The sequence below is a fragment of the Camponotus vicinus genome, unplaced genomic scaffold (assembly GCF_025532165.1).
Source record: "Camponotus vicinus isolate PSW18456_S1 unplaced genomic scaffold, iyCamVici1.0 SCAF_1, whole genome shotgun sequence".
Taxonomy (NCBI): domain Eukaryota; kingdom Metazoa; phylum Arthropoda; class Insecta; order Hymenoptera; family Formicidae; genus Camponotus; species Camponotus vicinus.
In genome coordinates this window covers 18,104,722-18,125,264 of record NW_028141945.1, presented here as the reverse complement: position 1 = coordinate 18,125,264, position 20,543 = coordinate 18,104,722, and the positions used below count along the sequence as shown (strand labels likewise).

General features: G+C 33.5%; 2 protein-coding genes across 5 annotated transcripts in view; one reads left to right on the top strand and one right to left on the bottom strand.

The window, feature by feature from the left end:
• Positions 1 to 20,543, bottom strand: part of Mmp2 (Matrix metalloproteinase 2) — a 171,008-nt gene that overhangs the window by 18,398 nt on the left and 132,067 nt on the right. For all 3 annotated transcript variants that reach the window (XM_083077875.1, XM_083077874.1, XM_083077877.1), the window contains 3 exons: positions 15,862 to 16,008; positions 15,137 to 15,279; positions 8,840 to 8,998 (listed from right to left, as the gene is read on the bottom strand). In XM_083077875.1, the coding sequence (XP_082934001.1) occupies positions 8,840 to 8,998; positions 15,137 to 15,279; positions 15,862 to 16,008 (449 nt within the window). The remainder of the gene's footprint in view (positions 1 to 8,839; positions 8,999 to 15,136; positions 15,280 to 15,861; positions 16,009 to 20,543) is intronic.
• Positions 445 to 3,925, top strand: LOC145959232 (uncharacterized). 2 transcript variants are annotated; one of them, XM_083077880.1, is made up of 4 exons: positions 445 to 590; positions 1,802 to 2,050; positions 2,639 to 2,924; positions 3,157 to 3,925. In XM_083077880.1, the coding sequence occupies exons 1-3, from the start codon at positions 526 to 528 to the stop codon at positions 2,922 to 2,924; spliced, it is 600 nt and encodes a 199-aa protein (XP_082934006.1). In that variant the 5' UTR covers positions 445 to 525; the 3' UTR covers positions 3,157 to 3,925. The 2 variants fall into 2 exon arrangements, with proteins under 2 accessions (XP_082934006.1, XP_082934005.1); XM_083077879.1 differs by lacking the exon at positions 3,157 to 3,925 and having other exon boundaries at positions 2,639 to 3,044.

Genomic DNA, 20,543 nt, shown 5'->3' with positions numbered 1-20,543 from the left:
TGTTTTCTTTTTTGCAATTCATACACAAAGGCTAAAAAATTATTCAGAAAACTAAATTTCGCAACATGTATGTGTGTTACATAATGAAAAATTTTCTCAATTTATTAACACTTACGTTATAGTAAATACTTCATAAAATTAGATAACGTTCTTTTACTTAATTATTAGATTTTTAATGTTTACAGAAAATTCTTTGAAAATGTCCAAGAGTCCTCAAGATTGATATAATTGATTAATTAACTTATATCTCACTGCATATTTTATCACTGTTGATAGGTAACAAGATTTCAAATTTCGATAGACTTCTATTTTTCTCCTTTCCTCTCTTCTTTCTCTGTTCGTAATATCGCGCCAGTTGCCAGCATCGATCCGATATCTCGCAGCAGCGACGACCAATGGGCACGAGTGTAAAACGAGGACAACGCATATCGAGAACCTCTCGCTTTAGTGGGGTTGTCAGTTCGTTCCCGCGCGTCTTGTACGCCAGTTGTGAGAGCGACGCTGGTGCGTCGCGCGAATCTTGAGATGGCGACGAGTTGCATTCTCTGCGAACGACGCTCCGAAGACGCGCACGAGATATCATTCCACGCGTAAGGATTCTATACGTGACACATTTGAATGCGCTCTCCCATATGGTTCTGTGATATAGAAGAAATGCAAAAGAGAGAGAGAGAGAGAGAGAGAGAGAGAGAGAGAGAGAGAGAGAGAAAGAGAGAGCGTTCGAGCGCACGCCTTTAAACGCATGCGTATTGAGAACCTTGTACAAACCCTGTCAAAAGTTCAGAGCTTTTATCAGAGTCAGATATAAATATTTCCATTTGTGAAATTAAGAAAAATTTTCTATCGGATTTTATCGAGAAAGAAACAATGATTCAAGCTTGATTCTTGCTATCTCTCTTGGCTGATATCTTAAATGCCAGTACATCCAATGTATAAAGTTCGATAGATTTGTGCATGTTTGTGTAGATAATAATGTAGAGAGATAAGTAATATTGATGAAACTTATTGATAACTTTTAATATTTTTATTTGTATCTCTGATCTGATTTTCTATTATTATTTTATGATTTAATACAATGTTTTAAAATGAATGAATAAGAGTGATCGACTGATTAAAAACGAAATTATCAGAAATGGCGCATATTTTCTAGCAATGTTGAATTTCATAATTATATTAGCTTTTGTGTGTATGTGTGTGATTAAGTCTCTCTTAAACAGCTTATTGCCAAAGATTCTTATTTCAAGTCCATTTTTTATTAATCCAAAATAAGTTTCTATTAAATATTTTTTAATTTTAATATTAAATTTCTATTAAATATTTTTTTAATTTTAATATTAAATTCCTATTAAATATTTTTTAATTTTAATATTAAATATAGAAAGAATTTTCTCTTTAAAAAAAAAATCTGCATGACATATCATATGATTATGTGTATATACAATTGATTATGTGTGATTAATATCTGTAATAGTATTATCTTTGTAAATAATAATAAAATTTTACGTATTAGTCTTGTCGAGATTCTAAAAAAGTATAAATTCTTTGAACCTTTTTGAGAAAACTTTGTCAAAATTAAAATAAATATATGAAAAATGCACATAAACATTTATATACGTAAAATATAAATAAAATTTGAATATGTGCGTTATATAATTTCACATATACACACACTCAAATTGTATTCATAAACCTATGCGAAGAAAATCATTACAAATCACAGAGAGAACATTCCAAATATTCAACGACATAAATACACAAAAACTAACATTGTTCCCCTCCTATTTGCGTGTTTTCTTTCCAGTTTTCCCGAGAACGAGGATCATCGGAAGAAATGGCTGGACGCGATTGGCAAAACTAATGCGGAAGTGCCTGCTCAATCGGCACTGTGTTCGCGTCATTTCTCACAAAGTTGTTTCACAGGCTCGAGTCTGATGGACAATGCTGTTCCAACTTTGCAACCAGAATCATATTTTTCAGCAGAAGAAGATCAATCGCAGGAAGAATTGGAAACCGAGTTATTCGTCCCAATCACGAGACCGACAGTTTCAAAGTAAGCAAATTAATTATAATAATAATTCATAAAAATAAAATAATATTTCGTAAGTGATTGAATAAATTTACTGAACAAATTTTCGTATATTAATAGAAATAAAAAATTGTCAAGAAGAGAGATATCTATTTATATCTTATAATTCAACTCTTTCTGTATAAAAAAGACAAGAGAATTTATTCTTTTTAACTGCATTTATTGCACTTAATAATTGCATTTAATAAATTTTCACTCTCTCTCTCTTTTTTCTCTTCTTTTTTTCTAAATTTCAAATATATATTGAAACATGCTTGATTAAAGTATAATTACAATTATGGCACATTTATAACGTATAGCTACAAAGAGTAAGTTTTGTGAAAAAATTGGTTTACGTTTGAGAGAGACAGAGAAAAAGAGATACACCGTATTTACTAGTCTTTTATCTGAGGAAACATACGAAATCGCAATTTAAATTACTTGGATTAGATGTAGTTAATTCTTTCGAGAATTGAATAAACAATCTAACGATTGATTTCCAACATCAATCGCGTTAATCGAGTTTCGAATTTCCCTGATACGTTCAATGAACGCGCTGTTTTCCTTTCCAAGAGGAAGGCGTATTCACATGTTGTCGGATGAGGAGATGAGGGAGACGCAGCCGATCAAGTACGTGCGCTTTCTCAAGAGCGTCAACTGGGACGAGATCTCCAAGGTGCCGGCGGAGGCAAAGATTGTCTGGGAGGTGGCGATGGAGGAGTTGAAGGAGGACAATGAAAAGATAAAGCATCTGCAGGCGCACGCTCGCCAACTCAATGCGACCGTTTTAAAACTGAAGAACGCACTGAAAACGCGAAAGAAGAATAAGACCGCCGTCAAAAGATCTCTCTTAAGTTAGGTTTGCGCATACAAATTTTCTTCACTCGATTATTCTTTAAATTTTTTAAAGTCCTTGTAATTCTGAAATTTCTAGGATTAATAAAAATATTAGATTCTCTCTTTATGAATTAAAATAAAATTTCCGAAGCTTACTTTAATAAATCTTCTTTTTTTACGGTTTTAATTTCGTAAGATTAAAATGGAATTTTCCTGAAAAAGGAGTCGTCAATAATTAACTTTTAAATTTATAGATATCCCTCGGTGAGAAAGAGACAGAGAGAGGGGATGATTCATCTTCCGTTAGATATTAAAGTGCAATTGCGTTTTTCCCAGCTCTCAGATTTATTTTCGGGACGATCGATTCGTTTGCAGTCGCAATACGAATGGCGAGGCGAAACATTGAAACGGCTCTCTCGAAGGGGGAAGTACCGCAATTACGTCGCGCGAATAAGATCCACATTTTCCCCTTTCTCTCTATTATGGCGAACGAGGCTAGGCTTGCCGCTGTTTGCATTCGACAATGCATTCGACTGCACAGACGACGCGCTGCAACGAAAGCAAATGCGCCTGTCAATGGCGGGTCCTTTCAAACAAGACAAATGCGAGCCCGCGCTTTCGCATTTGCGCTCTCTTCTCCGCGTGACAGAGGTACGTGGTGCGCGTAATACGTTTACCACCGACAACACACAACCGGGGAAAATATACGGCACGAACGGAAGAAACGAGAGGGTGAAAATGAAGAACGATGTCGATGAGCGAGGGATAAAAGCTGCGCCTTTTTCACCTCTTATGATGCGTTATTTGTAGATTTACACGTTCTTTATATTATCGAAGTAATAATATAACGTGTATACAGAATAAATAATTACTTATTTAAATAATTTACACGGATTGTAAGGATTAATTTATAAATTAAAATTAAATTAAACGCACGCTTAATTAGGCAATAAATTGTAAATTACAAAAATAAGCGGTAGGCTATGTAAATAAATTAAATAAATCATATATAATTATATAAATATATTAGGTTTCTGGATACATTGTTTTAATAAGTTATAACTTCGCGCTTTAGTAATTATCCTTCGCTTCAATAATTACCATCATACATATGTAATAAAAAAACCTATTAATTTGAAAGGTCAAGTATATGAATGTGATATAGAAGCTTTGTGCTATGTAAATGTTTCTCGAAAGCAAAAATGTTGAATAAAAATCACTTCCAGTACGTTGGCTCGCCTCTCGTATGGAATTTCGCGGATGCAGTACGGCATGAAACAAGCGAGCGCGCTGGAAGATCAAGGAAGAAAGGATAACGTTGATAGACACATAGAAAACAAGAATAACAACGATGGTGGCGCAAACAGGGGAGGAGAAGAAGGAGGGAGAAGAATCGAAATGGATTCGCGACTTTCTCCCCCAGAGAGAGAGAGAGAGAGAACACCGGCGAACCTCCGACACAGTACACTAAATCACCAGCCTCGACGGTACCATCCCTGCGGGATGACGAAGGGCAAATAAAAGAGCGCGCGAGCGAGTCCGGTCATTCGTTATATTTTATTCACGTTTCATTTCACCCGCGACCGTACCTAACACGACCGAAGAGAGCGGCCCGTAACGAGAACGGCAGTGCATCATCGCGCGATGCAGCCAGAGACCCGCGATGATGCATCGCGACGTCATCTTTGAGAAAAGAAAAAAATATCGATAGTTTCCTGGAGAGAATAATAATAATCTTAGCATGAAAACATTATTGAATCAATCGTTGCAGCGAGTTAAAATAATTTATAATCTATAATTCAATATATATTATATACTATATATATATATATATATATATATATATATATATATATATATATACATATACATATATATATTAAATAATTTATATATAATATATATATATATATATATATAATTAAAAAATTAATATGTAATTTGATATAATTTAATATAATTAATATATAATTTAATATATATAAATATATTAAATTATGTCGTAATTATAAAAAATATTTATGCCGTAATTATGGACAATAATTATACTATAATAACACTATAATAATTATACTATATAATATAATTATACTATAATAACACTATAATAATTATATTATATAATTATATTATATAAAATATAAATATAATAAAAATATAATAAATATATTAATATAAATATATATATATATATATATATATATATATATAATTATAGAAAAAAAAACAAAATTTAATACATATAAATTAAGCAAATGAGGGAGGAAAGACACAACTTTTATGTGACACGTGATTAGATAATTTATAATCACGCTAAGAAGTTTGTGAGATTCGAAAACTCGAGAAAGTAATATCAGTAATAATGCATGTAAATCAGTTTGAAAATTTAAAGATAAGATTCGGAAAATTTATACGCAAAACTCCTTACGAGATTTATTTTTGCGTGAGAAGACGGTAAACGTCGCGTATATTTGTGTCCGTGTAATATACTCGCGTTCTTCTGCTTCACGTTATAAAGCCAGCTGCATAAAGATAGTAGGTCAAAAGTTTCTCTATTTTCAAACATCGCAACAACCGTCGGGAACTAGTTCTTGTCGTTGTCTTGTAACCTTCCAACAGCATTTTATATAAAGCATATGATGCATCACCTTTATCGTCGGTCTTATTGGCTGTCAGAGAAATCAAGACATATTTCGCAAAAGAAAGATAAGTTCTATTTATATCAAAGAATTCTATATATTTTCTTACACAGTCAACTTTGATTCTCAATAAATTATACAAAAATTTTTATTTAAGCGATATTAAAATTTATTCTCAACGATATTTTATCATATCATAACAACAAATCATTAAAAAATTAAAATTATCGACGTGCTCTTTTAAAATAATATTCAAGAGATCCGTGCACAAAGAGAAGCGTTCTAGTTATCGCTTTTTGCATAACGTGAAGAATCAATGCGCGTGAATAATGGCCTTTTTTAATGCGCTTATTTTTCGTTTAATCGAATTATTTTATATTCTTCATGCCTAACGTGCGTGCATGAAATGCCATAAGACCGTTTATGGCTTACGTACTTGACGAGTGCAACCGCAGTTCGCTTGTGTGCAGGTGGCTGACTATCAAACGGGTTTGCTACTGAAAAGCCAACTTTACTCGGTCGTCGGACTACAAAGTACCTTATCTACTGCGAAACTACATGTAGATGTAGATCCTTGTTCCAAAACTCAAATTTCTGGCATATCGGCGCCTATAATTTCGATTAAAGAGCCACATATAGGATAACTGAATCTACTTTAAATTCGACGTATATATTGCACAGCAAGTCCGAAACGAATCTAGCAAAGACTTGTGAAAAAACAATATATATATATATATATATTTTTTTTTTAATTTTTTATATGTTTATATATGTTTACTTGTAGATAAATATATATTATAGAGTTTGAGTTTAGTTTTGAAAGTCCATATAGTAGACTGCTAATTTCCATGCAATTCGGTCGGGTGAATATAACTAAGCTGTTTCTCATGACTACACAGTCAAAGTAATTCGATATGCTCAAGTTACAATTCTGCGCAAGATGAAATGACGCGGGTAATTCCAGCAATATGTATGTATCACTGCAACTCGGTACGTATCGAGAATATTTCGCGTAATTTCGACATAAATAAGGTTTCCCGAGATTGTTCCTGACTCTGTATTCGCTTTATTTAACTCCTTTATCCCTCCTTTTATCGAACCTCTATACATACAGGGTGTCCGATTCCTGAGTGACCAAACGAAAAGTAGTGGTAGATTGGATCAAATTGAGAAAAAAAGTTCTCTACTATTTTGCAAAATTCGCAATAATTATTAAGAAATAAACAAAAATGTTTCGGCGCATGAGAAGCGGTAGATCGCTCGCAGTGTCCGATTAATGAATGATCAAACGAAAAGTGGTGGTAGATTGGGTCAAACTGGAAAGACAAGTCCTCTACCATTTTGCAAAATTCGCAATAATTATTAAGTTATAGGCAAAAATGTCTCAGCGCATGAGAAGCGATCTGTCTACCGCTTCTTATACTCTGAGACATTTTTGCCTATAACTTAATAATTATTGCGAATTTTGCAATATGGTAGAGAACTTTTCTTTTCAGTTTGACCCAATCTATCACCACTTTTCATTTGATCACTTAATAATCACACACTACAAGCGGTTTACCGCTTCTCATGTACCGAGACATTTTTGCTTATTTTTTAATAATTATTGCGAATTTTGCAAAATGGTAGAGGACTTTTCTTCTCAGTTTGACCCAATCTACTACTACTTTTCGTTTGGTCACTTAGGAATCAGACACCCTGTATATTTAATTTCGAATATATATGATCAGCATGTGTATGTATATATATTCAAAATTAAATATATAAAATCCGATATAAGAATCAAATTTTCAAGCGAATATAAATGTCAAAAACAATCTTGGGAAACCTTATTTATGTCAAAATTACGCGAAATATTTCAATAAAAAAAATTATATATATATTATAATTATATATATATTATATTTGTTTAATAATATATTTATATTTGTTTAATAATAAAAAGATATATATTTATTTAATAATAAATTTTTATTTTACGACGTATTATTTTTAACAAATATACATGCATATATATATATTAAAATTTATTTTTTTTATTTTCAATTAATTCCAGACAATATTGACAATAAATGTTATATAAATGTATATAAATATTAACAATAAATGTTATATAAATGTATCTTTTTTGAAAAATTTATTTTACACATATATATATTTAACTACATTCATAAAATGAATGGCATGCAGTTGACAAAACAAAATGTTGCAAAAATTTGACGAAGAGATTTGACCTACATACCTCCCGCATGAATTACTCTGTACCCCTATATGTCGAGCTTGCCAGGCCAAAAAGAGAGGAGAGAAGAGAGGAGAGAAGAGAGGAGAGAGAGAGAGAGAGAGAGAGAGAGAGGGAGAGAGAGAGGGAGAGAGAGGGAGAGAGAGAGGCAGAGAGAGGGAGAGAGAGAGGGAGAGAGAGAATAAACAACTTTTCTAATATACTTTAAATTGCCGGCCAACACGCTAACGTCATGTCGCGGCTGCAACAGCATCGCCTTAACGCCCATAGTTACGATAGCGTGCCCGAAATTCCGAAATTTAAACGTTGCGCGAACGACGCTCATCCATGCTGCGCGATTTTCCCCCTGTCTGATAACAGCCCCCTCCCATAAATCTGCCAGTACTATATTGCCGAGACTTTTACGATCGAGATAAACCGCTCGCGCGATTTTCACCGCGTGTATTCGAAGGGACCTCGAAAGATGAAACAGTCGATGAACGCCATAATCCCGCGATCGCATCGCGGGATAATTCTCGCTCCTGTTTCCGCTTATTACAGTTTAAAGCAATATATTTAATTTTAATGTCGCAATATAATTTATAACTTATATTTCTAATTTTTAATATATAATATATTTTTAATACATTTTATATTTTTAATTTTAAATATATATAATATAATTTTAATATATTTTATATTTTTAATTTTTAATTTATAATATTTCTAATTTTTAATAATTCTGAACTTTGCTTTTTCTCTTTTAAACTCATAAATGATCATAATATTAATATACTTGTTGGATTTTAACTTTATAATTATATTTTCGAAGCTAATGTCTATTTTAATTGGATCTTAATTCCGATAACACTTTGCCTTATTTTATTTAAATAAATTTAATCTTCCAAAAATGTAGTATTTTTTATAAAGAGTAACACACATACTTGAAGAGTTTTTTCACATTTTTTTATGGAATAAATTGAAGAAGCACGTATCAAAGAGTCGCGCTAATGCTACTTAAATACTGTATAATTACCCTGATCGTGTGCGAATACTAATGTTGCGAAAAATAGCACTCACCGTACATCTGCTGAATCCCATGCCGGTCGTCCTCCGGCAGCTCGTAGTTAGGGCTCAGTCCCTGATACCAGGGATACATAAGCGCTCCCTGGACCGAGCTGTGCGCCAGTCCCAGGGAATGACCGAATTCATGAGCGGCCACCGCGAACAGACTGGTGCCTGAAAGAGGAAAGAACAGAGGAGAGGAATATTCAAAACTCGCTTATCTGCATGGTCTACCCTAAGCCAGCCTCCCACCCACGCGCGTTCATGTTAACCGCAATATCTGTGAGCATTCCGCGCATGTGTGCGCGGAATGCGACACAAGAGGGGTGGCATACAGATTCGCAGGGCCGCGGAATTTTTATGCACTACGCAGTCTGGCCGATATTTCGCGAGGAGGGAAACATAGCGGTATAACTCTCTTTAATAGAATAATTAAGTTAGAAAGTTTATACTGTATTGACGTAAATTTATTTATATTAATCACGCACACATTATATATAATTTATATCTAATAAATGTTATATAATTTGTTATATATTTGTTATATAATTATTATATAATTTATCAGGAAACACCAAGTAATTTGAATTAAATAACATAAATCGAGAATTAAAAATGTGTGCTTGAAATTAACCTAATTGGAGTTAATTTTTGAGAATCAAGAAGGAAATATAATGACTTCTTGATAAAACAAAATAAATTAATCTTTATATAATATTCTATTTTTTTATAGTTTATGCAGAGACAAAGATGCTGTTTATTTTTTAGAGTCGAAATATTTGAAAGGATATATTTTATAAAATTAACAATATCTATCATGCAACTATATATATGTAAAATAAATTTCTCAATTTTGCTTCCTACATTTTTCAAAAATCAACACTTGAGTATATATTTAAAAAATTGACTTTGATCTTATTTTTCACGATTGCTTCGAAAGATACTCCCTCGCGAGAGAGAAGCAGCGCGTATTGAAAACTTTTCGCGTGCCGAATTTTCCGGGCAATTGCATCGGGAACTACCGCCACCGCCGCGGAATCTCCGCCTTCGTTTCGTTTCGTTTCGATTCGATTCCAATCCACGTCGAAAAAAGTACGCTTCCAGATATGGGTTAGGATTGTAAAGCGATCGCCGATACCGGAGATTGCCGTTGCCGGAAAAATTGATAGTATCGCCGGGAGTCGTTGATAGTATCGGCGGGAGAATTCCTCGATGTCGAAATTTCACGAAAAATTCTCATCCGTAAATTCATACTCAGTTGCAAAGGATATATAACCGCCGTGCAATTTTTCCTAGAGCTACATAAATTTCTCTAAAAAAATTATAAAATATTTTTAAAGAGATACAATATATTTCTATATCGATAAAAAAATTTTTCTAAGAGAAGATTCCGTCCAAAATCTTAAAAAAAATTAAAGAAGTAACATAGATAATACATTCATTTATTTATTTTTTCTCGATATAACGCAATATAAATTTTATATGCTTAAGTGATATCGAGTTTCTCTTAACTCAAGAATTTCCACTGATATGAGTGTCGAAATATTACCGAGAGATAAATGTGCAATCTAGTAAGGAAAAAACTTTTGCTATATTTCGCGAACATCTCTTCTCTTTCTTCTTAGGTTACTATATTCATCTCTCTCGTAAGTTAAACACACAGGAGACGTGACTAAAGACGAGACGACGAGATTCTCAAGTCGCGTAAATTTCTAATGTGTGCACCAAATTATTCTACGCTTTACATTGTACAATGTTAAAGTGCATCCACATGAACGATTGCGTGGCTAAAAAGCAATAATAAATATTATTAGATATTTTTATATATATTTTTTATAAAAAAGGATTTCTATTAAAAAAAATAAAAAATATTTATCTGATCTAAAAACAGATCTTTTTTTTTAAATTTCTATCTCTCAAAGACTTTGAATATTTCAAATAGATGTTTTAACAAGTATAATAATTTGCGGTTTGCCAAGTTAATTGCAAACTCAACTGACATCTGCTCACTCGAAAGCTATTAGCCTAAATGACTGTCGCGAGTAGTATCGCCCTACACGCGAATGCTTAATAATTCTCATTAGGCAAACGTCATTAATGGCGAGGCGGCCTTCGCTTTAAATTAACCTGGTTACAACGAGAGACGGGAGAGGATGATACACATCTCGGATAGAGAACAAATGTAACCGATTTGCGAGTGGCGTTCAAATAGCAGTTATGTCAGTTATGAATTGCTAATGACGTCCCTGCAGATTCCATCGTACTATCTTTGCAAATAGTGAGAAACTGGGATACAGTTAGATTTGCGAATTACATTGTGTGACTGATGCCTCGCGGGAGGTTTCACTTCGCTCTATGAAAATCACTAATGGCAATCAAAGCAATTATTATACCAGTTGCTTCAATTTCGCGCGATGTCCGATTATATTCACTTTAATATATGTATATTTTTTTAATATTTCGAGTCGGAGAGAAACGCATGTATTTCACGGAATTTTTGGCAAATCTCGTAAATTTCGAATCTTTTGGAGACAAATTGTGGACGAAAAGAAACACAAGGAAAGAGCAGGATAAACGGAACGCAGAGATTGTAATTTTTTTAACCGAAAGGGCGCGTAGCTTTTGAGATTTTAATTCCCTCACTGGAAACATTCGCTCGCAACGTTGTGGAGACCTTAATTTCCTTTAACCGTAGTACATCGATATCGCAAAGGTCTTCTGATTCGATCAACGAGACCAACTCTAATAACTATTTTACCGAAATCAAACTCGACATTTATAGACAACTTACGTACAGGGCTTTCCAAAATCGCCACTGCCTTTTTCAGCTTCATAATCGACTTAAAGATAACTAGATTTCTTTAATAACATGTGTAGAAAATTTATTATTTATTATAGAAATTTTTTTTTTCTAATTAATTTAATCATATTAATAGATTTTAAACATTGTATTTTAAATAATTTTGCAAGTAAAATTAAAGTTCTTGCAACATAAAATTAATTTAATAAAGTGATTTACTTAATATATATAATTTAAATTATATTTCAAACTATTCTTTAATATTATTTTAATTTATATGCTATAGTAATTAAAATTAGAAAGCAAAATGTACTTTCTTTCATGTTGAGAATTTTCGTCCTTGTCACAGTCGAACAAAAGGATTTAAGCCGACAAGTCGAAACATCGCGATGTCGCGATGCCAACATAAAGTACCGAAATTAGCAATTTGAATTGCATGCAACGACTGTTAATGGAGGCGGGAGAGTCCTGTGTCGCAGTAATGTACGATGGTTATAACTATGCTACGGAAACTGTGAACGTGCCTGATGTTAAGCCAGCGCGACATTAGCAATGCTCTATAAAATACGAATACCTCGATAGAGGGAAAGGAATCGGACCCAAATAATAAGAATAATAATAATCCTATAGATATAATCGCGCCGAAGAAAATCCGGTTTCCGATATTGGAACGATTCGATTAATTAATACGCTTAATTAATAGCTCGAACATGGCGGCAATTAAATTAGCCTTTCTCTCTCGCTCTGAGGGTGACAAAAAATTAATGGTTTTGCCAGTACACGCAATTGCGTTTAAAAGACGTTTAAAGAGGAATTTACGAGCGCGCGTTGTGCTGTTACTGCTGGTAATAAACGAACGATGTTATTATTAAAAGTCTCGATTAAAGTTAAAGTTTCGCTGAGAAAATTTTAACTCGCCGCCATAAAAGTATATAGTAATGATTGAACTTTAAGCGTCTAATGCGTAAGTTATGGCGAAAGTTTTGAAATGTTTGGTCGCGTAAAACTTCTCGGAGGAAAGATAGCTAAAAAGCTAACAGAGAAAAAGATTTGCGTTCAAATAAAATTCTGGACTTATCGCACTTGACAGAAATTTCTCAATAAATATTAAATTATATATAAACATGTATATTTGTGTGTTTATATAATTATTCTAATTAGTTCAAATTTATTTTCGACAATCTAATTTACTTTCGTTTTCCAGAAAACAATTCTTCTGAGAATTCCGTTAATTTTTTTTCCTATTTATCTAAGATTTTGTTCTAAAAAGAAATCTTAAAGAAATTAATTTAAATTATTTACATATATAATTCATTAAAAATATGTATATCTATTTATTATATATATAATTTAATATTATAACTCAATGTTTTAGTATAATAATTAGTTATGTGACAACAGAGTATGTATTTAATGTATTTAAGCAATATATAAATTAAAATTTTATTCTGTACAAAAATTTCGCGATCCTAAAAAAGAGAGATTATCTTTATAAATTGTTTTTTGAAAACTCTTCGCACCGTCTTCGCGTTCTCTGAAGATTTTCGCGTTGTAGCAATTTTATTTCTACAAAGCGATTTTGCGTGAGAGCAAATTAGTTCTTGCCGAGGAAAAAGCTGGTACCGCGAATTGTACTTCGCGATGTTCGTTCGCCGTCGCTCGAAACTTCCGGCTGCGGAAAGTGGAGTATGACGCGACGCAGCGCGAAGAAAATACAGAAACGTATTATGCAGAATGTTGCAACGACGTTGCAGTAATGCGGTAAAAACGATACGACGGATTCTGTTGCTGCGCTCGAGTTGCATGAGGGCGGACATATCGACTGGAATATTTCACTCCGTCTTCCCCGCGATACTCGCGATAAATCGTCAACCGGATGTAAATCGCCCCTAATTATTCTCTGCTAATTACTCTTCCTCCAGTAATGAATCAATGAAGTAAAGTCTGTTTGGCGAAAATGAAAAATAATTAAACGATTGCAATAGGGAACAAGAGCTCCAATTTGTTATAAAATAATCGAGCTAAAAAACATCTGTTAATTCGATGTTATATACAATTTTCTACCTGCAAAAAAATTGATAAGTCAAAATTAATAAATATTTGGCTAAAAATATCTATGTAATTATCTTTTTAATGTACATTTTCTTACTATTTTCTGCAACAAAGTATTTTATACTAGATATTTTGATTTATAATTTACAAAGAGAAATATAATAATTAATAATTAATAAATATATTTCTATTAATATCTATTAATAATTAATAAATATCTTTATCACGTATAAGACTTATTAAATAATTGTTATATAATTATTATATAATTATTATATAATTGTTACAAAGACACTCTGATGTTAAAGGCAACTCTAAACGAGAAATCGCGAAAGAAACGAGGTCTATCTCGAGAAATATAAATCTAGGAGTTGCAGCACGTTAATGGGCAAACACTATTGCGCACCAGTTAGCTAATTGTCATCATAATCGCTCGATGCGACACGAATCACGCAATTAAATAACCTCGAAGAGCAAGCACGAAAGACAGATGGATTCGCTCTGGCCTGTCTATATCTTGCAAGTCATCGTCTCGATCGTGCACTAATTAAACGCAAATCGACCCATTAAGGAAATACTGTTAATCATTCCAACAGGTTGTCTGTCGCGCCTGACCTACTCTTTCTTACTCATGCTCGTCATTAATTATAATTTAATTTGTTAAATATATTCCTGAAGAAGATATAACGATATAATAAAAAAATGAATTAATTACAATTAATTCTGCATAAAAAAAGTTTTCAATCTAATAAAAAAGACGAGGGAAAATAATTAAATAATCCTACATTTAATTCACAAATATATACTCTTTGATGCGGAAACGCGCGACTGATAATATATGTATCTCAGAAAAATTGTTTGAAGACAAATTTCGAAAGCGATTTTTATGACGTTAGAAGAAAGGAGGCAAAGAGGAATCGATAAAGGAGGCTCGCAAGCATTTCGAATATCCTCCTACGCCGCTCATGCGAATACCTTTATGCACCATATCCGGCATTTTATATCGATCCTAACAATATAACGGCGGCTTTGATAGAATCGAAGGACCACTTTCTCGAGCGAAGCGGAACCTTTCGTTCGGACGACGTGACCACGCGTTTTGTATCGGGTGGTCGATTTGGCTCGCCGCCAAAATGCGGTTACCTCGATCGTTGCGTGAAAGTCTATCGCAGGTGATGTTGGAAGAGAAGCGGAAACATTTCGTACAGTTGGCCGAACCGATTTCGCCCGGAGCATCAATACGATTCGAGCAGTTCGGACAAAAACAATTCGAGCGTGAATAGTATCCATCGCAAACAGAATTAAGTAGCTTCCGCTCGTTCCCTCCTTTGCTTTGCTACTTCAGCCGAGTTCGGAGTCCAGTTATTCGAGAGCGAGGGAGAGAGAGGATGTTGCTACGCGAACTTGAGCCCGTTCGAATTGTTTCTCAACCGGAATCGGAAAATTCCTGATCCACTCACCTTCCTCATTGCTATCGTCCTTCAGCAACCATATCTCCTCCTCGTCGAAGTGAGCGTCCCCGCCGCGATCCTTGCCCGGGAAGAACGCGTGCGCCAGGATCTGACCTCTGCCATCGAACGGATATCCATCTCCGTGATAACCCCTGAATAATGCGCAGGGAATATTACGTGGCGTTTTACCGAACAAAATTATTGGCCGCCGTGAGTTTGCATTCTATACCTATATACGGCTACTGTGGAATTATGTCACGGAATTTTCGCGTAGAATTACGTTACAATGTTATTATTATTATTATATCGTATACGGGATATCGTGTCGCCCAATATAGTGGAAATTTCAAACGCTAGTGAAACATAATTAATAGCTAGCAAAATTGCCCCACGTTTCGTATCAAAGCTCGAATTTTCCAAATCCCTCGAATCCCATCCCTATCCTTAAATGTCAAACTGACTTTTAAAATTATCTCTCCTTTTTAATATATCTAAAGTAAAGTATTTTTATTTAGTAAAGTGCACTTACTGTATATTTTGATTTTTAAAATTATCTTTCCTTTTTTTACTTAACAAATGTATAAAATACATAATTTTTTATTTAGTAAAGTGCATTCACCGTAAAATTCGTTATTTTCATAATGTAAATATTTTTAACGCGTAAAATGATTTATCATCGCATAAATCAGATGGAAATATGTAAATATAAACTGCAATTTACATATTAAACTTACCGATGGAAGTAGACCAGGATGTCGGCGTGGTCGCTGTTGATCTCTTGAAAGGTGAGCTTCGAATTTCTGGCCCAGAGGTTGAGGGCCTTGCTCAATTCCAGTCGGACCCCGCCTGTGTCCAGACCGCTGGGCTGCTCGGATCTTAAACTGCAACAGAAACGGGAGAAAGGTCCCCTTGTAAGAAATCGATTAATCGATTAATCGACGATATGAAGGACGAATGGCGACATAAACAAGGAACATTTGCTCAGCGTTCGCCAAGACGATTCCCGATAAACGCTGAGCAAACCCCCACTGATCGATTACACCCGCTCCGCTCAAGTGTTTGCCTTATTATCAATTATACCTACACGCGACCGCTACGTAAAGACGAAGGAAATGCGTCACACATGTGACATTTTAAGGTTGTCAACATTAAAGTTTGAACGTAATTATACGATAAGATAATGTTTATACAGTGCGTACCTTATAATTTATACACACATGATATATAAGTGAGCTATAAAAGTAAAGTTACGGCTTCCGTATTTTTATTAATTTGTATTTTTTTCAATTATTTTATTTTTCGTTTAAATAAAATAAAATAAATCTTCAATTTACAAATTATCGTTCGTTAAAGAAAATATAAGTTTTCCATGTCGCGGTTAATTTTAATTTCGAATGTAATTTTTAGAGTGAAAAAAAATTTAATCGCGCGCTCGATTAGATTTAAATAACGAAATCTCTCATATTTCTAAAGTAGCTTGTAGTAAATAAATCATATTACGGGCATAAACTTTGCAAAGATATATAATTAAATCTCGCTTAAAAGCAAAATCTTTCATCCCCGCTTATCCATCGTCGCAATTTTCCCGATTTAAGTCACTCTTCTGCGAAACTTCGCAATTACACTTCGCGCACAAGAAACCACTGTCTCGTTCTCGGCGAACTTACTATTTACACGAGGTCAGGGAAGTAAAACAGCCGTAAGTTTCTCGCGGGAGACGCGAGTATTTCGCTGAGTTCGGCAAGGTACGGAAGATACGAAAAGTTTCACAGTTGAAGGAACGGGGATCGTCTCTTTTTTCTTTTCGGGAAACGCTCCGATGCACGTTTCCCAAATAACATTAGCATTTGTGTATTCGCGAGGCTGACGCGGCAGCGTTAAATTAATTGAAAATATCGCTGCTCTTTGAAGCCGCCGCTTTCCGTATCATGATTTTGACTTTTGAAGTAAACAAATTAATCATTTCGCGATGAATGACCTCGGTTGTTTTTATGACCTTCCCCTATATAATTAGTGCGTATCGCGAGGAAAAATGTTTGCGATATCTTTTATTTATTCGATGAAACACGGATAAAGATAATTCTGCAATCTCGAATATTGCTCTTTTATTTATTTATAAAACTCGGGGAAAAGAGAATTCTGTAATCTAGAATATTGCTCTTTTATTTATTTACGAAACTCGGAAAAAAAGAGAATTTTGCAATGCACCGAATCTTTTGCGTTAAATTCTTTTACGTTGACATCAATCACTTTTTCCATTCAAATATTTTTATATTTTCAAAAATAACAGAGATTTTGTTATAGTGAATTATATAAAAATTCAATACATAATAATTTTAGAAGAGAAATTTTATATTTCATTTAATCATTAAATATCTTTATCTACTTAGATTACAATTATTTTCTAATCTATCAATTCAATTATAATTCTGCAATTTTTCTTGTTCCATTAAATTAATTATTTTTAATAAAGATGTTATTCTACACATTTATATTTTTATTAAGATCAAAGTTTCTCTATCACAAATTTTATTCAAAATATTATTTCTATTTTATTTTTATTATACAATTAATCAAAAAGTACGACTTTTTCCATTCATTTAATCGTATAACTTTGCCATTCGTTTAATTCTGATCGCATTTATTATACAAACGAAACGCACCACGTACCGTACGTCAATATCAAATGAAACGACCACGCATTAACTCTCATCCGACTTTTGATGAAGCGATTCGAATCGCGTCAATACACGCGATTTACGTCAATAGAAAGCCGGCCACGACGATTTACATTATTAACGGCCATCCAACGGTAATATCGGAAACGGGGTCCGACAATATCAACGATGATGACTGCGCATCGTCTCGTTGCCTGTTTTACTAAAACGATCAACATATCGTTAATTAGGCAAATCGATGCGACACTGATCGATACACTTGGACGTATATTCGATAAGCGAATCGACGCGTTTCCGATGAGATCTCGCGCGATTCCGGCCAGTGCTCATAATGACCTCAACTTCCCGTATAGTTCTCTTAACTGCCGGGAATACACATAACAATTCTCGTCGGACGGTTTGCGAATATGCATCTGGTTCAAAGTTTCGCCCATGCATTCAGAAATTTCGAAAAAATTCAGATTTCTGGAAATAGAATTTAAAAAATTGAATCTTCTCTTCATATGTATGCGCACGTTTTGAATACGCTCTAAAATTGAACTTTAACAGAGTTTTATTCAAATATTATTAAAAAAATTTACTGAAAATTCCCAGATCTTCCAGATATTTTTGTCCAAAATCCTAGGTAGAGAAAATATTTTAGAGATTTTATGACGCGTTTTTAAAATAAATTTTTTTATTATATGCGTTTTCTAATACTTCACTCAAAGGAAGGAAAAACATAGAATTATTTAGGTTTCAAATGTCAGATTTACAAATGTATTGAAAATGAATTAAATAGCTTTCGTAACATTTTTCATTTGCACTAATTTTCATTTTTTATCACAAAACATTACAAAGAAAAATATTTACTGCATATTCAATATTTTGTAAAAATATTGAAATATACATAAACAGAGATAAATATATGTTTATCAGATTGCTGATTGTTTGCAATATAAGATTAATTAAAAATTATTAAAGAAAGAATTTTTTTAAAAATTCTGAGTCTCTCAATAAAATTCCAGAGAATCTCTTGACTTTTTCAGACATAAAAGAAATCCCTGAGAATTCCAAGTGTTCCATGTTTTTCCAAGAAACGGACATTCTGTCTAAATTCCCACATATGTAGGAATACATTTCGAAAAATTATCTCGATTCCGAGCTTGGAATTCCGACTCTTGGCAACGATCGAAACCTTGAAATGAAAACTTTAATTTTCGCGTGCATTTGCGCGACAAATCGCAAGAACGTTTTCGCTTGAAACGGCGAAATTATCGGAGTTACTTTCATACGAGCAATCGGTGTAAGTACACGCAATAATAGATACATTTGCGACATGTAAACGCGATGGTTCCATAGCGGGAGGATATTATCCCCGATAAAATTCGCTATCGATCGCGTTCCCTTCCGCATCGTTCTCGCGAAAACCCTTTTCTTCCTCAACGGGCGACACACGCTGCGCTGTCTTTTCATAGTCTGGCGTATAACACGTCTTTGTAATATGTAAGAATAATAGAAGTTCGTAACAGAGTCGAGAAGAAACGCGACCTAAGTAGAACAGAGATAATTGACAACGAAAAAGAAAGTGTCGTGCAAAATTTTTAACAAAGATAAAACTTAAAATAAATTTAAATCAATTAAATTAAATTTAAATAAATATAATATGTGTAAATGCAAAAAAATGTATTCGAAAGCGGAAAATATCCTTTTTCCAATATACTTTTACGAAGAATTAAAATTTCCATACTTGAAAATCCCTTTTTTATATGCGAAATAATCAATGGCTATAGAAATTATATACATTTAATAATTGAGTACACTTTATGATACATGTATTGGTCGGAAAAAGTTTCATCATATCCAACCAATAATGTACTGAAAACAGAAAGTGAAACCTTTGCTCTTTAAATCGTCCCGTATCTGACCTATAAATGAAGAAAAAAGAATCAAGCGCGCGCAATATACAGGCAATTTAACGCCCGTTAGACAGTCGACGGAGATTAATGGATGAATAGGCGTTCAGACAAATAAGTAAATTGATAGTTACAGCTCGCCTAAGATAAAATGGAGCAATGTTCGTTGAGTTTGAAACGAGCGTGCTTTGCTAGAACGCCGAGAGAATTTTCTCACACTACCCGCCTTAATTTAAGTTTATTTAGACATCGATATAAACTTTAAATGGATGTGCAGAAATCTATCTATCGATGATATCTCATCAGCGTCAACATCGTAGGTGGATGAAATTTTTACACATCATGTTCTCTCTCTTTCTCTCCTAAAAAAAATTTCCTAAAAATACACATAATAAAACATCCAAGATATAATTAGAAAAAGAAAGGAATATTTAAATTTAAGAATAATATAGAAAAATGAGAATGAAGAAAGAAGGAAAAATACAATTTCGAGTGAAAATCGCTTTTATCGTAATGATACTATATTGTTACAAATTCTCTCTCTCTCTTTCTTTGATTTCTCGATGTCGCAATTAAGCCTTGATGCAAGTTATCGTGTTTCGTTCTCAGTTAATAACTCACTTATCGATTCATCGACCATTTGCCTTCATCAAACGATTTACCTCGAGACTAGTTGTATCTATATATTGGACGTGTTTAATCTCGCGAATAACCGTATCCGCGTACGAGCCATTAATATCGCGTCTTCAATATCGTCTCGTCTCGTCTCTATTCATTCCACGGCCAATCGGTAAAATGAACATCGAAAAGCGTGAATGGTATCATGATAAATATCATTTGCAT